The 19,378-nt window shown below is 29.9% G+C and overlaps 1 protein-coding gene across 1 annotated transcript; it reads right to left on the reverse strand.

The window, feature by feature from the left end:
* Nucleotides 1-1,258: 1,258 nt before the first annotated feature.
* Nucleotides 1,259-18,432, reverse strand: LOC128163308 (uncharacterized). Its single transcript, XM_052826876.1, has 9 exons — nt 18,307-18,432; nt 16,511-16,566; nt 11,662-11,716; nt 7,277-7,365; nt 5,204-5,407; nt 4,896-5,036; nt 3,948-4,089; nt 2,452-2,488; nt 1,259-2,336 (listed from the first exon to the last, which is right to left on the reverse strand). Exons 2-9 carry the CDS (start codon nt 16,533-16,535, stop codon nt 2,133-2,135), a joined length of 897 nt encoding a protein of 298 aa, XP_052682836.1. The 5' UTR covers nt 16,536-16,566; nt 18,307-18,432; the 3' UTR covers nt 1,259-2,132.
* Nucleotides 18,433-19,378: the final 946 nt, after the last annotated feature.

Genomic DNA, 19,378 nt, shown 5'->3' on the forward strand with positions numbered 1-19,378 from the left:
TGCTCAGTGCAACTTTTCTTTGTAATGCGTACATTTTTGATACACAATGTCTTTGGGCTTGTATAAATATTTTTTTATCATCGAAAAATTGTTTATAAGGCTAGGATAGCTAAAATCTTTTGGGTTTGGGTTTTAAGTTAAACTAGATTAGAATAATTATTTATCACTATCTATCTTGTTTAATAATGCGTCTGTCAAAGCGCGATAACACCAACCATATAAATGCATAAAAAATCCTGACATTGTTCCAAATTTAATGTACTTTAAAAAAAAGGGAAAGTATGTATTTTTTAAAGTGCGTTTGCACAAGATGGACAAAAATCTCATTTAGTATAATTGGCTAAACAAAGTTTTTAGCTTCACAGTAAGAAATATTGGTAATGGTGATGATTGGTTATTAAGATTTGCATCCCTTTTCGAGTAATTGCTTATTGTGCTATTGTTTAAGGTGCCATGAGTCTTAAAACCCGAAATAATTGATCACTTACTTATCGGTTCTTGTGGCTAATGAATTTACAAAATGACTATTACAAAAAATGCATTAAAAGGAGTTTCTATTGCAGGTAAAATAACAAGCCTTTTCATTCCATTTAAAAAGATACATTTGATTTAATTTTAGTTGGAATTTTAGACAATGATGTAGTGTTTTTTTTTATCAGACGGTATATTAATGCAGTTGCGTAAATTTTAAAAAACAAAGCTATTTCAGTTTATCATGTCTGTTCAAAATCAGGATTCGGACTATTTATAGCTCTTTCCTACCCGTGGCTGTTTAAGCACATAAATTTGAATATTGATGTCTTATACATGACGTCATTTTTAATCCATGAAAATAATATATGAGCATATTTGTTGATCTTTTGGTGCGACTATTGTTGTATCGCCGATACATAATAGTTTGTTAGTAGCAACTAGATTGCATCAAAGGTTACATCTGATGTTTTACATACATTGGTTGCTACTTTACTTTTTCTCGTCCCGTCAAGGATCGTACATATTAGCTGTGGTTTGCGACAATGGTAAAAAAAATTAAGCAGACCCATACTGCTAAAAAACAATTAATCTGTCAAATTCAAATACTAAGCATAAATGTCATGCTGTATTTCTGCGGAATTGATAAGTAGTAAAATGATCAGTAGAATTATAGAATGAGAGACGAAGAATCAAGTTCCTTATTGACACTGATGCTTGCAATTATTTTGATTAATTTGAATAATGTGTGTTAAAGGAAAAAGAAACATGATAACTGTATTCCGATCCTACGTTTATTTTTAGATATTTACGTTTTCCAGTGTCTTTGCCTGTGATAACACTATGTGTCGATTTTGTACTATATATCCCATAATACAAATGACGCCAAATTAAGGCGCTAGTGTGGTTTGCTTATTTATATTTAAATATTTAATCGTACAAATGCTTAAAATTATATAAATATAAGTAATGAGAAATTATTCTTTGAATATTATGAGGTATTAATTTCGGTCGGGGCGTGATGAAATCTATCATAAAGTCCTTCGGGCTTTATTGGATTTGATCATGCCCCGACCAAAATAATCACCTCTAGTTCTCAAAGAATGATTCCTTATTCCTTATAAAATCATTTCAATGAAGTAATGTAGTACAGAAAACTGATAAAATGCATGTTAAAACATACGAAAGTCTTCCACAACAATGTTTGCCACTAAACACATCTGAAGAAAAAAAAACACTTAGTAAATAGTATCCTTGTTCCAGCTCGTTGTTTTTTTAGGGATTTACTTTTACAATTCGATGATTTTTCTTTGTTACCAAACCACGCAGTTCTGTGCAAAATCATATAATTAAGAATTACAAATTGGTATATTAAAACGAATACATAATTATCTCTTTATCTTAGTCCCTTACAAAACGTAAATTGTTCAACATAATATAACATTCCCGTAAAAAAAGCAAAGCATTTCCTTACAGCAAATCACAAAATACCATTATTTTTTATTGCATGTAACAAGTATCTCGATTGCTCAATAAGGTATACATATGTATATTACATTAAAACTAAATCTAAGCGTCATTTTACAATTTCAAGCATTCAGATGTACTTAGATTTAAATAATGATGAAAAATAAATCAAAAGAGGTGTCACTTCTCTTCTGTCAGCTGATCACCCCGTATTCTCCTGAACTAAATACTTGGTTTGCATTGCATGAATTCATATGACTATAGTCATCACCCACGCCATGTTGTGGGACGTGATCATAGTCTGATTGTACATGACTGTTGACTGGTTCACAATGTATATAGTTGTAAACACCAAGTCCTTCCATATCATCGTTTCCCTGTCTATAAGAACAAGATACCTGTAAAAGAACGTTTTCCAAAATTAAATCATATTTGTTCACACACCCATAGCCATAAAAGCGAGAATGTTTATGAGGTTAAAAACACATGAGATCGTTGATAGTTTTTGATTACCCGGGCAAATGCTTCCTCTCGAATTTCTTTGTTACGTCTGTTAATTAATAATCAAGCAAATATATATATATGAATAAATATATATATATATATATATATATATATATATATATATATATATATATATATATATATATATATATATATATATATATATATATATATATATAATATATATATATATATATATATATATATATATATATATATATATATATATATATATATATAAAAGACATAAATTAGACATAACAAACGTTTGTCATAACTATTACAGAATGAGATAGATAGATAGATAGATAGATAGATAGATAGATAGATAGATAGATAGATAGATAGATAGATAGATAGATAGATAGATAGATAGATAGATAGATAGATAGATTGAATGAATGAATGAATGAATGAATGAATGTGGTTGATGAATTTTATCAAAATATCTCTATAATAATATGTTTCTTATGTATGAAGATATGCATTACACTATTTTCACGCTTTAAGGATGACGTTTACTCAGAATGAAAAAAAATTCAACTGATGATTATTAAAAACCAACTATTGTATGTTATCGACCTTATATGATAGTGTTATTCTTCACTTTCAAAAAAGTAGGTCAATGACCTACTTTTTGAGTTAATAGCCATTGAATGCTTTTTGAAATTTTAAGAAAAATCTCTAAAAAATGTTCACTATTATTGAGACTTTCTTAATTGTGAAAATAATACAAATTGCTAAACTCTTTAACAAATGAAATACAGTTTATGAATGGCAGTGACATGAAATTGATACAATGCATAAAGTTTTCATTCACAATTTTTAATGATATTCAAGTCCGAATTTCCTCTATCAGTTTTCAAATCCATACCCATTTTTGATTTAATATAGCAAGAAACTAAAAATGATAATGCTAAAATATGTATAGTGTTAAACTAAGTATATTGACTTTTCTCTGCTAGGATAAAATTTATATGAGGTCAATGATCAACATTTTGAGATATGGTGCCTTTTATCATTTTTAAGTATTTTTCAATTTTTTTGTAGTGTGTGCCAAACGATTATCTAAACAAAAAAGCGAGAGAAAACAAACAAAAAATATGCAAAATTATTAATCATTATATTGATTAACAAATTAAATCTTAACTTTAAATATTAAAGTACCACCAAATATATATCAGTATAAAACAAAATCTGAAAAATTTAGTCCGAATTTATTTCCTCTGTTTTGCTAAAAGTCAAAATTTCTTTGAGTCTAATTCAATAATATAGTAAAAATGTCAATATTAATTCATTTCATAAATACTTCGTGTGTTAAGAACAAATTTTACTCAAGACATTGAACTTTTTAACAATTAATCCGGTTTCGAGAACTCAAACCCTGAGTAAACAACGTCCTTAGGAAGCAGCAGTGCATAAAGTAAAGAAAAATTTTAACTGTTTCTGTGATAAGCTACTTGAAGTTAAAAATTATTGGTCTAATGATGCACATTGAATATCACCTTGTTTGATATTTCTTTCTGTAGTGAATCAATATGAAATAAAGTATTCCACAAACAACGACTCCTAGCACAAGACCGGCAACTCCAACACCCATAACCGTACCAGTCTGAGAGCTTTTGGTTTGTTCTGTTTCTCTTTTGACTTTAAACACAAAGTAACGTTCTTTAAAAGGTGCATAGATTTTATTAATTATGGATCAATGCACATTGTAGAAAAAAATTTACTATGAACTAGAGCAAATATTGTACATAATATGTTTACAAAAAGATCAAACTATCAGATTCAGAATTCATATTTGTATTTGTGATTTACTTTACATTCTTGACACATCAAGATTAAATTGAACACTTCGCATTCGCGCGGTATGATAATTTGTCTGCATAGCTTTGTTGTGTAATAAGACAGACGAAATTAAAAATAATAAGCATTTATTCTTAAATTGGTATAAATGTTGATGTTTATATGTATAAAGTATTTGTATATCGTCGTTTTAAAGCCACACGCTAATAGTGAGGCACATGTAACATACATGATATAGCTATATTAGCTTTTTATTTAGTTTGCTTCCGCGGCCAAAAATATATGATTATTCTTCATAAGTTCTTTTGAAATTATCAAACTTGTTACGTTAATTTAAACGTTACATAAATAACGCGATATATATATATATATATATATATATATATATATATATATATATATATATATATATATATATATATATATATATATATATATATAAATATAAATATATATATATATATATATATATATGCGTGCGTGCGTGCGTGCGTGTGTTTACTTATTTTGCCTCGACGACAAAATATAAATCTTCAATACTCTATATAATGAACCAAAAGTCGTCTGTATCTGTAAAAATCAGTTTATTTTCTCTCCTTGCCAATACTGCTCAAGTATATTAAAAACTAAATGTATACGTCATTTACTTGGGGAACAGGTGTTAGACTCCCACAAAAACAGGCATCCTTTTTTACACTCACAAACCTCGCTCGTCTCATTACACATGGAATTGGTAGTACCATTTTCACACTGAGTATCGCTAACACAGCTTTCTCTAATTCCACGATCTTAAAAGAAAAGAAAGCTAAGCGATTTATTTTTTGCAATTTGTTAAAAAAATAAAATCACGCGATTCAAATTATGAATATATGTATAATATTTGTCGACAAATTAACTTATGGCATGCATTATCTCCAAATACTTAGTTCATAAAATCTTTAAAAATGAATATTACTACTTATGAATTTTCCTCCGCAACCAATATTTATGGTTAATCCCGTCATATCGTTACAATATGTTGGCCACCAGGTTGTATATTGAAACGACAATAGAGAAAGATTTATCCCCGACATTTTAGATACATTTTTATTATTCATTTTAGAATACAGTGGAACAGTTGAAAGTATTGAACAGCCAATCTGGCATCCTTTTGTTTCGTCTAAAATAAGAGATAAAAAATACATTAATTAAAATATGAATTTAATTTCATGTAACGTAAATTTATACAACATAATGTGGGATTAAATTATATCGTTTGCTAATCAAAGAAAATTGTCAAATACTGTCTCTTTTCCTCTGTTCACGATCTGCATAGGAAAGCTCATTAATATTCATAGATTATCAAAAAATCGCTCTTTTTTTGTTCAAGCGTTTAAAGAATGTTTATGTGTAAGTTACTCGTAAATTAACAGTTTATTGTAGGGTTATCAAATACAAAGACATGTATGTTTAAATACACATTAAGATTGTGTGAATTTGTTTAAATTCATTTTAACTGAATAAATTAGATTTTATGCAAACAATTTTTTTAAAAGTAAAAGTATTCTAGATCACTTATTAATTACAAACTTTACAAAAACACATGTTTAAATTAATCATAATGTCTTGAAATACCACCCTAGAGTATCTTTTTTCCAAACCTACACAAGGGTTTTGTAGAGGTCACTAATTATTTTTTTTTTAGAAATACCTGGGGAAATTTGGTATATCCAGTTTTGTCAAGAACCTCGTAGTGGTATAATTTATAGTAAAATTATCATGTATTTAAGGTATATTACTCCTCACATTTTGATTTTATTGCGCAGATGTTCATTATATTTTTTTAAAGAAATAGGGTTTTATTAATTCATTCTTCACAGAAAGATCATCATTTCATAATGACGCAAAGTTCATAAAGAAAATCCATTTGAAATCAAAGACAAACAAGTTTTGGGGGAAACTATTTTCTCGTTTTTTAGTCGAAAATGACAGAAACAAGCAATTATATGAATTCCAATATACTTTCTTTTCATTATACTTTATTCATTAATCACAGTTTTCACGTTTGATAAGTTTGTGACATGTTCTAAAGGCTTGTGACTTGTACAAAACTAAAGTTTAAGAGAGTGATAGACGTTTAGCATTAAATCATGCAAATATATAAAAAATGTCTGAATTGTTTTAAGCCAAATTTTGCAAGAAGTTTTCCTTTGAAGCCATATATCAAAGATTTAACATCACTGATCCCCCCATGTTTATAATGTCAAAATGATACTGATTACATATCTAAGAAAATTGGTTTAATCTCATAAAATTCTTGAGATTCAAAATGTTTTATTTAAAATCAAATTGTAACTATTATAGATATTGTCTATTTTAAGTGCAAAACGGTCACAGTAAAATTTATGCAGCTTCATACAATTTTCTTTTCATAATTCCTCTATTCAAAGTGACCATTGTGCATAAACAAAAACATCAAGAAAAATGTTTGCTCAATCAAAAATACTGACATCAAATCCTAATCTGGCTGAAATCGCATTATAAGTGCAAAAAGGTCAAATCAAATTGGCCATAATTCAGAGAGATGCACAATGACCTCCCGTTTTTCTTTGTATTTTTTAATGTGTTTAGTCTCGGATTTTAATGATATACTTCTCAAAAATTTCTTGATACAATCCCAACAATGAGGAGTGGTATACCTTAATTGCTTTCATAAAGTTGTTTTTATTATTGGAGGAACACAGTGGCCAAACACTGCTTTAATGTGATTTCATATTTATTACATTATTAAACCCAAATAACAAAAAAGTACAAAGAGTGTTAAACCTTTTTTCAGTACCTCTGGTTAATTTTTTTTCTAAATAACTTTGTTATTTTTTTTCAAGTTTGTAGAAAAAGCCGTGTGGAGATTTTATTCTACAGTGAATAATTTAAACAGGTTTAAAATGAGTGATTTGATCTATCTATAAATTAGAATTATTATTTGTCATTCGCTAATGATTATTTCTGATGTAGTGGTGAATATTCAACATCACCACGTTTGTTCTACCATTGGATATGTTGTCAAAATCAGCCTTTCTAAACGCACAAGCTTTACTGCTTCTGATGAACGAAAAAATATCCTCAAGGCACACGGAACTAAAAAAGAAATTATAAATATGAAAGGATTTCCTGGATGATAAAAAATTAGGCTATTGATCGAAAATAAATACATAAACATTATAAAAGTAATGCTTTGTTCACATGTGTCATTCAGTGTAACGATTTATTTTTTTTTTATAAATGTTTTAAAAGTATATCTGTTTTATCTCACCTGAACCGAAGGGTCAAGTGAGATTTTCTGATCACCCGTTGTCCGTCGTCCGTCTGTCCGTCTGTAAACTTCGCACATTTTTGACTTCTTCTCTAAAACCACTGGGTTGAATTAAACCAAATTTCGTACAGAGCATCCTTGTTGAAAGAGAATTATAAATTGTAAAAATAAAGGGCACAGCCCTGTGCCCTTTTTGAAAGGGAGATACAATGTAATTGCGAAACAGTGAGTATAGGCGTGTGTCTTTAAAAAGTATTCTCAAGAACCACTGCACCGAAAAGCCAATATTTCACTAAAGCTTGTGTATATAGTGAAGAATCTAAATTATAAAAATTGTGACCCTCGGACCAAAACTGGGAACCCAGTTGAGGTTCAAAGTTTAACATAGAAATGTATAGGAAAAATGTTAAAACATCTTCTTCTCAAGAACCACTCCACCAGAAATGCCAATATTTACAAAAAAGGTTGTATATATAGTGAAGATTCTAAATTGTAAAAAATGTGACCCTCGGACCAAAATTGGGCCCCCCATGACGGGGTTTAACGTTTAACATAGAAATACATAGGAAAAATGTTTACAAGATTTTTGTTCCATTTATTCAACTTAATTGTGCACCAAAAAACCAAACTGTGTTTTTTTTTATTATTGACAACTCATTGCATAAGTATATAAGTGTGTTTAATCAGGTAATGACGGATAAATACCATAAGTTGTAAAAAATTCACTAAATATTATTTTAGTTTATCGTTTACAGTTTATTTGGAGACCGTGCCTGATAAAATGAAAACTACATGTAATATGTAAATTTATTTCTTGTCGGGCATGGTCTCCAAAATGAATGTAAGCGATAAATGTGTCTTGTGATTTTGTTGCAATATTGCAGCTAGTTTGGCAATCGGAACATCGCTCGGCCGTTTCCGTTCTTTATCGGAAAAGGCCGAGTGATGTTCCGATTCCTAGTTTGGTTGAGCATGATAGATACGGCAGATCAACGCACGTGGTGTGGATTTATTTGTAAACAAACATACCACAGGTAACACGGGATTTGAATATAATTAAAGTATATTTTATTATAATTATGGAAACATTGTTTAGGTTTATCCTCGTATACAAATGATGAACCCGTGAAAGAACAAGTGCACTTAAGCTATAGAGAATGGGCCCTTTTTCAGTGCCGTTTATATGTAGAAAATATCATCAAATTGCTTTTTTCTCATAATAGTTAAGCACTCATGGATACTTCTGATTTATATGCACGCTTAAATTTACCAAAATTAGAATACAATTTAAAAAATTGAGGATTTTTAAATGCCTATAAATAATCTAAATCCGGAAAAATCGAACCGAACCTACTTGAATTGTGTCTATTTAAATCAGAGGGAGGAGACATTTAAATCAACATTGCTCTGTTGGTGGATCGATTGGCGCGTTTGCTGAATTATACTTTATGCATTATTTTACGTCTGAAAAAAAAACAAATATTCCTGACCATACAAAGGTGAAGGAAAGCAGTCTAAAACGTGTAAATGTTTTACAGTGAGCACATTTGACAAACGTTTACCTGGATAGAAACCACGTGATTGTTTGAAATAATTTATTCCATGCGTGAGTTCAAACATGGGTCACGCAGGTAATAGATTTCGCTTGCTATAGGAAAAACCTTGAAATTTTTATACCTTTTTCATTTTTTAGGTACCAGCCTAACCGAGTACAAACTTCTTACTTTCACAGGAGTTTACTAAATGTATAATTCGTATATTGTCTTTTCCACAAGTTTGTACTCGGTTAGGCTGACAGTAAACAAAGGCTTTAAAATGAATGCCTGTCCTCGATTTACTATACAAAATCACGAATGTCTGCTGACCCCTACTATGTTTTAAAGCTTCGTGCTTTTCATAAACAATAATTTCAGCGCTAAAACTTGTTAATTCTTATGGAATAGATATCAATAGATAATGTTAAGGAAAAAAATATGCTTAATTTGATTCTTCATTCTTTCACTTTTCACCGGGGCCCATAAGTGCACTCGTCCTTTGTTCAAAGACTGTTTAAAGCAGAAACTTTTAAGAAGATAATTTATTTTGAATTTCGAAATTTTTTCGATTTTTGTAACCATGATGAGTTATGATTCATTGTATTCCAAATACATCACAACGTATTTTATCAGGAAATATACTGAGTATACAATCACATTGCGATGCTAAAATTGTATTTAAAAATATAGTTGCATATGTATAAATTTAGTGGCACAACACATTTTTATTCTGAAATTATTTCATATACGACTTTTGGTACAAATATTTAAATCAATGATATTTACATTAAAGAAAATGTCAGCTCGACGTCTTTATGGCCGTTCTGGCCTTTGATATGTATTGAAGCCCCAAGCGGGGTTCAAAGTTTAACATAGAAATGCATAGAAAACATGTTTTAAAAACTTCTTCTCAAGAACCACTGCATCAGAAATGCCAATATAACAAAAGGTTATATATATAGCGAAGATTCTAAATTGTAAATATTGTGACCCCGGAAAAAAAGTTTGGCCCCGAAAGGGGTTCAAAGCTTAATATATATAGAAAAATGTTTGAAAATCTTATTCTCAATAACTATAATGCAACAGTTTGGGATATTACTAAGCATACATCCTTAAATAATGTAGATTCTAATTTGTAAAAATCGTGACTCCCGGACATTTACTGAGGCACCAAGAGCGGTACAAAATTTAACATTTTAAAAAATATATATCGGAAGCGTTTAAAAATGATTTTCTCGAGAACTACAATGTAACAGTTTGTTGAATTACTATGCATGCATCCCCGTCTTATGTAGATTCTTAATTGGTGAAATCGTGACCCCCGGACTAATACTGGGGCCCCAAGAGTGGTCAAAGTTTAATATAGAAATATATAGGTAACATGTTAAAAATCTTCTTCTCGAGAACTAAAATGCTACAATTTATAAGTTACTATGCATACAACCTTGGATAATGTAGATAGTTTTAAAATTATACCGACCCATGGAATAAAACTGTGGACCCAAGATGGGTTAAAAGTTTAATATAGAAGTAAATATGTAAAATCGTCTTTTCGATAACTACAATGCTTCAATTTGTCAGATAACTACGTAAGCATCCTGTAATAGTGTAGATTCGAAATTATAAAAGCCAGTCGTGACCCTCGATCTAATACTGGGATCCCAAGAGGTGATCAAAGTTTGACATAGAAATAAAGACGGAAGATGTTTAGAAATCTTTTTCTAGAGAATTACAATGCTTCAACTTGTGACTCAGAGATTACTATGCAAGCATCCTTAAATATTGTCGATTCTAAATTAATATAGTTTTGGCACTGGACTATAACTGGTTCCCCAAGAGGGTTCAAAGTTTAACATAGAAATATATATGGAAAATGTTTTTTAAAAAGTTTTTCTCGAGAACTATAACGCTACAATTTGTGAGATTACTATGCAAGGATCCTCAAATAGTGTAATTTCTAAATTCTTTAATCCGACCATAAACCTTGGACCAATACTGGGGCCCCAGAAAGGGGTTCAAAGTTTAAAATAGAAATAGCATATGCTACAAAATAGAATGTTACAAGGAACTGCTGTTCAGGTGAGCGATGTGGCCCATGGGCCTCTTGTTTTTTCCAATTAAAAAAGTTCTGATTTGTTTTAAAATAATGTACAATAAAGTGATAAGTTGCAAACATAATTATCAGGAATATTTTCAGCAAGATAAAAGATAATTTTTTTTAAAACATACAGGAAGTTTAACTTCAAACATTTATGATTCACTGTATAATTATATTAATTTAAGTCTACGAAATAATATTATGTCTTGATTTGTTGTTTGTTTGGTTTTTTTTAGTCTCTTTTTTTGCCAAAAAAATGCAACTTCTGACAATCAACCTTATTGTGTAATAAGTATAAATCAATCCATGCATCATTGATACGTAATAATAACTAATTAAATAAAAAACGAAACGTGTTGCAGTTGATGACAGTATAAATATTACAGATTACTAAGACAGTAATATAAAAGAATTCTAAAAAGAGAAATGTTAGTTAAACAGAATTTTTTTTGTACTAGAAAGGACAGATACATATTTATTTAACCTACCTCACAAACACGTCAGTATTTATCAAAACGCAGAAAATTTGTATAGCGGAAACATCTGAAAATTTAAAATATGATTAGTAATATTTATATTTAAGAATGATAAAAAGAAACAATGCAATACTATAGGTGAATACATGCACATGGTTAGTAAGAAGATTTATGAATATTTATTGTTTAAGTAGCATACCTGTATGTAATACTATCTTTTCATTCACTTAAAAAACCCATATAAAATAACTTTACAAAAATGAACACTGGTAATCTTTAAATATCTGTTCCGCATTGCTTGACTTCCTTACATGCATGTACTCATGCATGCATGAACCGACACAATACACCTGTTTTATCACTTATCTATAAATCAGGATTTGCTAGGTTACCTACATTCTAGTTAAAATATTAAATTTCTAAAACACTGTTTCGGATAACAAACACCAAGCGAATAAAATCAATTAGCAGACGGAAAATACAACACTTGCATTTGCATTGAAGTATTAAGGAAAACCAACTGACCTTATTATGCATAATAAAAATGAAAAAAAAAACATTTCTTTATTACAACAACTGCTTTATCTGAAACCTCAATCATAAATAAAGTGTCCAAATTATTCACAGTTTATGAACTCTTTAGTTTAAATGTATTAAATTTAATGTACAATATGTCATTTATTCTTCACATACTGTTAACATAAAGTTAAATTAATTTTTTTCTTAAACGCATGCACTTTAATTTTGAGAATTTTGTTGTTGAGTCATCCCGCAAAAGTATTGCTATCATATCGTATTCGAATTATAATTTGTTTAACAAATTCTAGTATCATTGAAAATGTCACTTAACCACTTAAACTTGATATAATTGCACCAACCAATGTTTTTTTTTTTTTTTTTTTTTTTTTTTTTTTTTTTTTTTTTTTTTTTTTTTTTTTTTTTTTTTTTTATTTGCAATTTTTTGTAATTACATTTTTCACATTCATACATACACAAACATACATACCATAGATTATAAGTAATTATACTATAAAGTTGATACAATCAGGAAAAAAAAACTATATGACTTCTGCTCTAGATCTTGTATATATTAAACATCACAGAAAAGATTTTTCCATTCAGACCATATTGTATTATGTTTGTAAAAAGAAGAATTTCTAATTGCTAGACAACTTTCAATTTCATATCTATAAAGTAAATGACACATTAGTCCAGCAATGTTTGGGGTTTTTTTATTACAAAGACATTGAAAAATATACTGTTTGGTAAATAAAATTAGAAAATTAATGACTAAATTTGACTTTGAGAGAGGAGCCTCTCCGAATAATACATTGATTGCATTAAAACCAACTCTCTTTGAGACAGTATTGTAAATATGCATACTCAAACTATTCCAGATAGCAAGTACAATAGGACAAGATGTGAAAATATGTTCAATGGTTTCAACTTCACTCTTGCAGAAAGTACAAGTGTCATTATCAACTAATTTTAACTTTTTCAAGTAAGCTTTAACTGGGAGAAGTCTATGTAATGTTCTATATTGTAACCATTGTATAGAAGAGTCTTTAGTGACCTTGAAACATATTTTAAACACATCCTGTAAAATTAATTCAGGATATCCTCTTTGTACAATAGTGGAATTCCATCTTCTAATTGATGTTGGTAAAATACCTACTGTATAAGTATTAATTAATTTGTAAATATGCTTGGTACATTTCTTGTATAAAAGAATTTCAACACAATGATAAGGAACAAAAGGACCAATGCTATGGCTGTAGGTTTCCTTACAGAACTTTGAACCTTTTACAAACTTTGCTACAGCACTAATCATACTGTTGTATTGCATAAAACATATTTCAAAATTGAATTTCTTTTCAAAATCAGATTTTGATAGAAATGATCCATTTTCATATAAAAAGTCTTTCACAATTTTAACACCTCTTCTGTACCATTCTTTATAAAACACAGGCTTTTTATCCACCTTAATTTTAGAATTAAACCAAACTGGAGCATATGTTATGTTATCATTTAAAATTCGACTTTGGTTAAAATGTGTATTCAATACAATAAGCCATGACTTCAGAACATCTCTCCAAAAAGTGTTGGTACAGTTGTTCAAAAGATTTTCAATAAAAGCATCACCAAAATCCAAAAATCCAGACACAATATCTCCAAACACTGCTTTAAAAATACTCAACCAAGATTGTCCCCCCTGCACTAGTCTTTGTATCCAGGAACACTTTAAGGAAATTATAAAATTATTCAAGTTCACCATATTCAAGCCTCCTGCAAAGAGGTTTTGTGTCACGACTGAGCGTTTAATTTTATCACACTTGGATTTCCAAATAAATCTAAAAAAATCATTGTTCAAAAAATTAATAGTTTCTATTCTTGGATTTGGTAATGAAATAAGTAAATGGTTTATTTTTGGAATAATAAGACTTTTAAGTACAGTAAGTCTTCCTATGGGAGTAAGAATTCGCCTTTCCCATTGTTGGATGAGTGCAGAGATTTTTGGAATTTGAATATTATAATTTAATTCTGGAATTTGTTCCAAGTCAACAGAAAAATGAATACCTAATAATACAAATTCAGTGGCTCCCCAATCTAATTTCCATCTAGAGTGATGAAAGACTTCGGATGAAAATTTTTTTGAGCCAAACCATACAATTTTTGTTTTTGAGCTATTAACTTTCAACCCCGATATTTTTGAAAATAATTCTAAAGTTTCGAGAGCATTAAATAAAGATGAAGCAGAACCGTCAAGAATAAGGGATGTATCATCTGCATACTGGGATATTTTATGTTCTCTATCATACACAAAAATGCCTCTAATATCTTTATTTTGTTTAATTAGTATAGCCAATATTTCAGCACAAAGAATGAAAAGATATGGGGCTACAGGGTCACCAACCAATGTTAATGTAACCACAGAGCATGGACCAGTATTCTGGATAAAATATTTTCATCTTGTGTTTTTTTAGTACATTAACTTTATTTGTTTTCCCTCAGAATGAAATGTCACACTTTTATTAGTATAAACATAGCATGTGACTGCCTAATATATTTCTATGTCTGTTCGGTGAGAATTGATATTCGGCAATATGGCCGTCATTTGCCGACGCTTTGCTTACTCTTTTCGACATTTTATATTAAATTAAGAAAATGAATGCTCTAGCTTCTTATAATACTTGGAGAAATTGCCCTTTGAAAATCTTTAAGAATTAGAGAAGTTGCCCTTTGAATATTGACGTCACATTTTTGTGTCCGGAGCAGAACAAAATTACAGCGTCGAGATTTGCTCAAATCTATGCAAAGAGAAACCGTTTAAAATTGAATTGCAACAAAATATTGTAAGTAAATATGGGTGAAGCGAAGAATTTTAAAGAGCTATTTGAAAGGTGAATTTGATAGTTTTGAAGAGTTTAAAGGAGTTAAATATTGGACAAGATGTTAGACAAATTCTTCATGGGTGTTCGTAGATTACCGCTTTTAGTTTAAAAAATGTGACCCTTGATGGTGTTCGGGAAAATAAAAAACACTTATTAGGTTTGTTACTGACTGACTACAAAAATCTATCGGGTTGATCAATCTCAAAGACGGCTCGCCTTCTCCTCACCATCAATGAGATTGATCAACCCGATAGATGTCTGTAGCGAGTCAGTTACAAACCTAATACGTAATAGTAGCAGGAAAACTACACTTGAATTTATTGTTGTATAGCTTATTGGGCATTAAATTTTAATCAAAAGTACATATTTGCATAACGTTGAGCGTTGGAATCGTGATACATGGAAAATTACTTTCTTGTTGATAAGATTTTATATGAAGTGCAGCTCAAACGGAGAATACTAATTCCATATCTTTCAGAAAATACTTTCAGATAATAAAACTTACAGCAATAGGAAAATACAGACAAAAGAAATGATAGCATCGTATAAAAGTTTCCAATGTACTGCTAATGAACTCAATATGCATTTTAAAGAAATTGCGATTTCCGCCAATCACCAATAATTTAGATAACTTGTAAATTTTGTTGGCTAAAGTATATACACTTTAATCATCAATTTGGTTTTATGTTCGATTATAGAAGCTATCTTGAATTTATCTTTTTTTAATATATAAAATAAATTACATTATATGTGTATTTGACTTCGACAAAATGGTATCTAGATAACAATTCATCTCTAAAATAAAATAAATTTATCATTTAATATGTCATTAAAGGGTTCTGCACATTTCTGTAATGTTCATTTCTTTTCTCTACAGCTCAATTGGACAAAAACACTACACAATTTTAAAGAACTAAATAACATGTCTAAATGATAACATATTTACGATGCGCGGGTAGGTTAAAGGATCGCATGGGCAATTTACCTTGTAGCAAAAATTTGATACAGTAACACATGTTCCAGCATTATCTTGCTCAATATTCAACAAATCACATTAAAACACTTTAAAATTATTAGAACTTTTAGAACTCTTATATTTTAAATCTGTTTACGTAGTTTTCTGATCAAATTGACAAGATATTTCATTTTCAGCCATGACGTTATTAATGTGTAAATCTACGTAAAACAATCTAGTTTATGAAGAAAAAAATATGTTTTTTTTTAAAAAATTGTTTTTGGACTATGTTTCGTTGTTTTAATATCTGAATAGCTACAAAATAGTTAAGATTTGTTAGATTGCGGAATTATATACAACTTAAATCTATATGCTTTCGTTATACCCCTGTGTGATGAATTTTACACTTTTTGAAAATATGAGAATATAATACCTTTATGAACATTGTTAAGTCACTTCAATGATTACATAAAATGTATCTTATTTTCAAATGTCAATGTTAAAATCCACTTACATATTCGTATCCACCGGATGGCCATTATCGACCAAACAAGAAAAATGTTTCAAAACCTAAAAAGAAAGAAACATAAACTAGACTCTTGTTGCTATAGCAACAAAAATGTCTTCCGTTCCTCATGTATCAATCTGCACAAAAAAAATTAATTTCTCTTGTGAAAAGAAAAGGGATATAATATATACTGTAAAGGAATTCCCAAGAAATTATTACTAAGTTAAACAAAACAAAAAGACAAAATGTAAATTTTTGAGTACTTTCTGTGACGACCGGAAGTTACGCCGTATCATACAGAACATAGTTAACATATAACTTCATGCATTGTTTTGTCTTTCCTCAAAGTTCGGATGTTCAAATTTTTGTTGGTTATAATATAATTTACACATGTACATACATAGGTCTATCATTCCACAAAGTTTGGTTGTTCAAGTCATTACCGTTTTTGAGATCTCGTCGAAATAAGGTTTTTTTGTCTCGAAACAGGAAACAGACAAACGGAAGTGCTCAATGTAAATCGTATTAAATATTTCTTCTTTACTTGGTTTTTTTTGACACATTTTTCTTCATCGAGCTAACTACAAATATGAAAGGAAAAAAAATTAAACTGATTAACAGCTCGATTTATTTGAACTCTTCCTATGTCGACCGGAAGTGACGGAAGAAAAAACTGATACCGACTAAACACATCTTTAATTAAATGTCTATCATCCATGAAAGTTTCGTGCTTTGATCACTTATCGTTTCTGAGATCTCTTCAGTACAAAATGTGTTTAAAAAAAGCAATCTGAGATAATTGAGATATCTCACGGGAAGAAGAATTTTTTTGTTGATATAACATCGCATAGATAACTAATGTATGGTTTATTTTTCATATTTATTCTATGGAAAAGAAATTTAATGCTAAAAAATAATTATTTTTTAAGTGCTTCCGGTGACGACCGGAAGTTACGACGAACAAAATAAAATAGTTTAAACACTTCTACAAATATAGGTCTATCATCCCACAAAGTTTAGATGTTTTAATGTTTGCCGAATTCTCGAGGGAACAAGGTTTTTTGACGCGGGACAGGAAACGGACGAGCGGAAATAAATTTTAAAAAAATGAAAAAAACCACCTCGGGATATTACCATTTTTTATCACACCTAAAAATTTCAAAAAAAATATCCAGCCGTCTCTGGGAAATCTTGTGGACAAGAAAAAATAAGAAGAAGAAACACTATATATAATCACTATAAGGTCTTCCGTTGGATACGGAAGACCTTAATGAGAAACACTACAATCACTATAAGGTCTTCCGTTGGGTACGGAAGACTTTAATAAAAATAATGAACATTTTAAAACAGCCACACTCTAATAAGTCATCCGTTTTTAACACAATGTAAATGTGTGTATGTTTGTCTTCCAGGAAGAATTATAGGCCTGTTCAAATACATCTTGTAGTACACTGTTATATAAAGGGAAGGATGGTCGTGGTTATTTAAAAAAGAAAAAAAAATATTAGTCTCCTTAAGAACAAGAGTTCTGTTAAAAAATAACCACGAAAATATTCAATTTTAAAGAACAATGAAAAAATAATTGCCTCATTAAATAATTCTTTACGACTAAAGTATTAATGACTGACATGTAATTGTAGATCTGATGGTAATTGCCTTGAGCATCCAGCCTCGTTAATATAAACAATGTTTTCTTTAGTAAGAAAAACCCTTTTAGATAGATGCAACAAGACACATTTTCGGTAGAACAAAACATTGCATGGGTTCAATTAAGTAGGAAATCAATGGCTTACAGCTATTACCTGAGAGAAATGCCAAAAATTGATCAAAATAGTTAAATTCCTTAACTATTTTAGCACACAATTTTACATGGAAATCTTTCACACATTATTCACAGCTTCTTTTATAAAACAACACATCATAAAAATAGCTCTAACAAATTCTTCCTTGTTTTGTATCTATGGTTAAATGGAAACGATCTTCTAAGAAAACCGGAAAGGCTTATTCGACACTTGAGGATAAAATATATAAACTGAATTCTGAAATTTATTTTTAAGATTCAATTTTACTTATCATATCATAAAGTATGCTGGTGTGTATCTTTAAAATACTACGTTGCGACAGGGCACACACACACACGCACGCACGCACGCACGCACGCACGCACGCACACACACACACACGCACACGCACACGCACACACACACACACACACACACACATTACCGACCATTCGAGGACTATGACACCCCACCCTCCTCTTCCTCCGAGAGAGAGAGAGAGAGAGAGAGAGAGAGAGAGAGAGAGAAAAGAGAGAGAGAATTAAGAGACAGATGGACAAAAAGGTTTCATGCAAAGCAACTTGAAATCGTAATCGTTTCCCCGTTATCTTTTCTCTGACGGCCCAGATACAATATATTCATCACGTACATTGTCAACTTACACTGCGACACAACAATAGACTTGACCTGGACATCTTGTGAGTGTACCAGGAAGTTTACTTTTACATTTCCACCAACACACCCATATTACTTGTGACTCAAGCTTTTTCAAGTTGTAAAAGCTTGAAATGTTTACTTTTACCATACTTTTTACAATCAAAAATGGGTAATGAATGAGAAAAGACGCCAATAAAGTCAACCTTTTTAAATCTGGTAATAAACGACTCTCAAACTCGTTCACAAGTCTATAACTTATGATAAAGAAAATTATGTAAAAAGCTAAGGTATAACAGGTAAGTTAGAAAATTGGAGATATTATTTAAATAAAAATAAAATTTAAAGTCTGCATTAAAGTTAAATCCTTCTCACTGCCACGAAGGCGCATAAAGCCGGCGCTTATCCCAGGTTTCCGTCGTGCTAAACAGATGAGAGT

The sequence above is a fragment of the Crassostrea angulata genome, chromosome 9, assembly GCF_025612915.1.
Source record: "Crassostrea angulata isolate pt1a10 chromosome 9, ASM2561291v2, whole genome shotgun sequence".
Taxonomy (NCBI): Eukaryota; Metazoa; Mollusca; class Bivalvia; order Ostreida; family Ostreidae; genus Magallana; species Magallana angulata.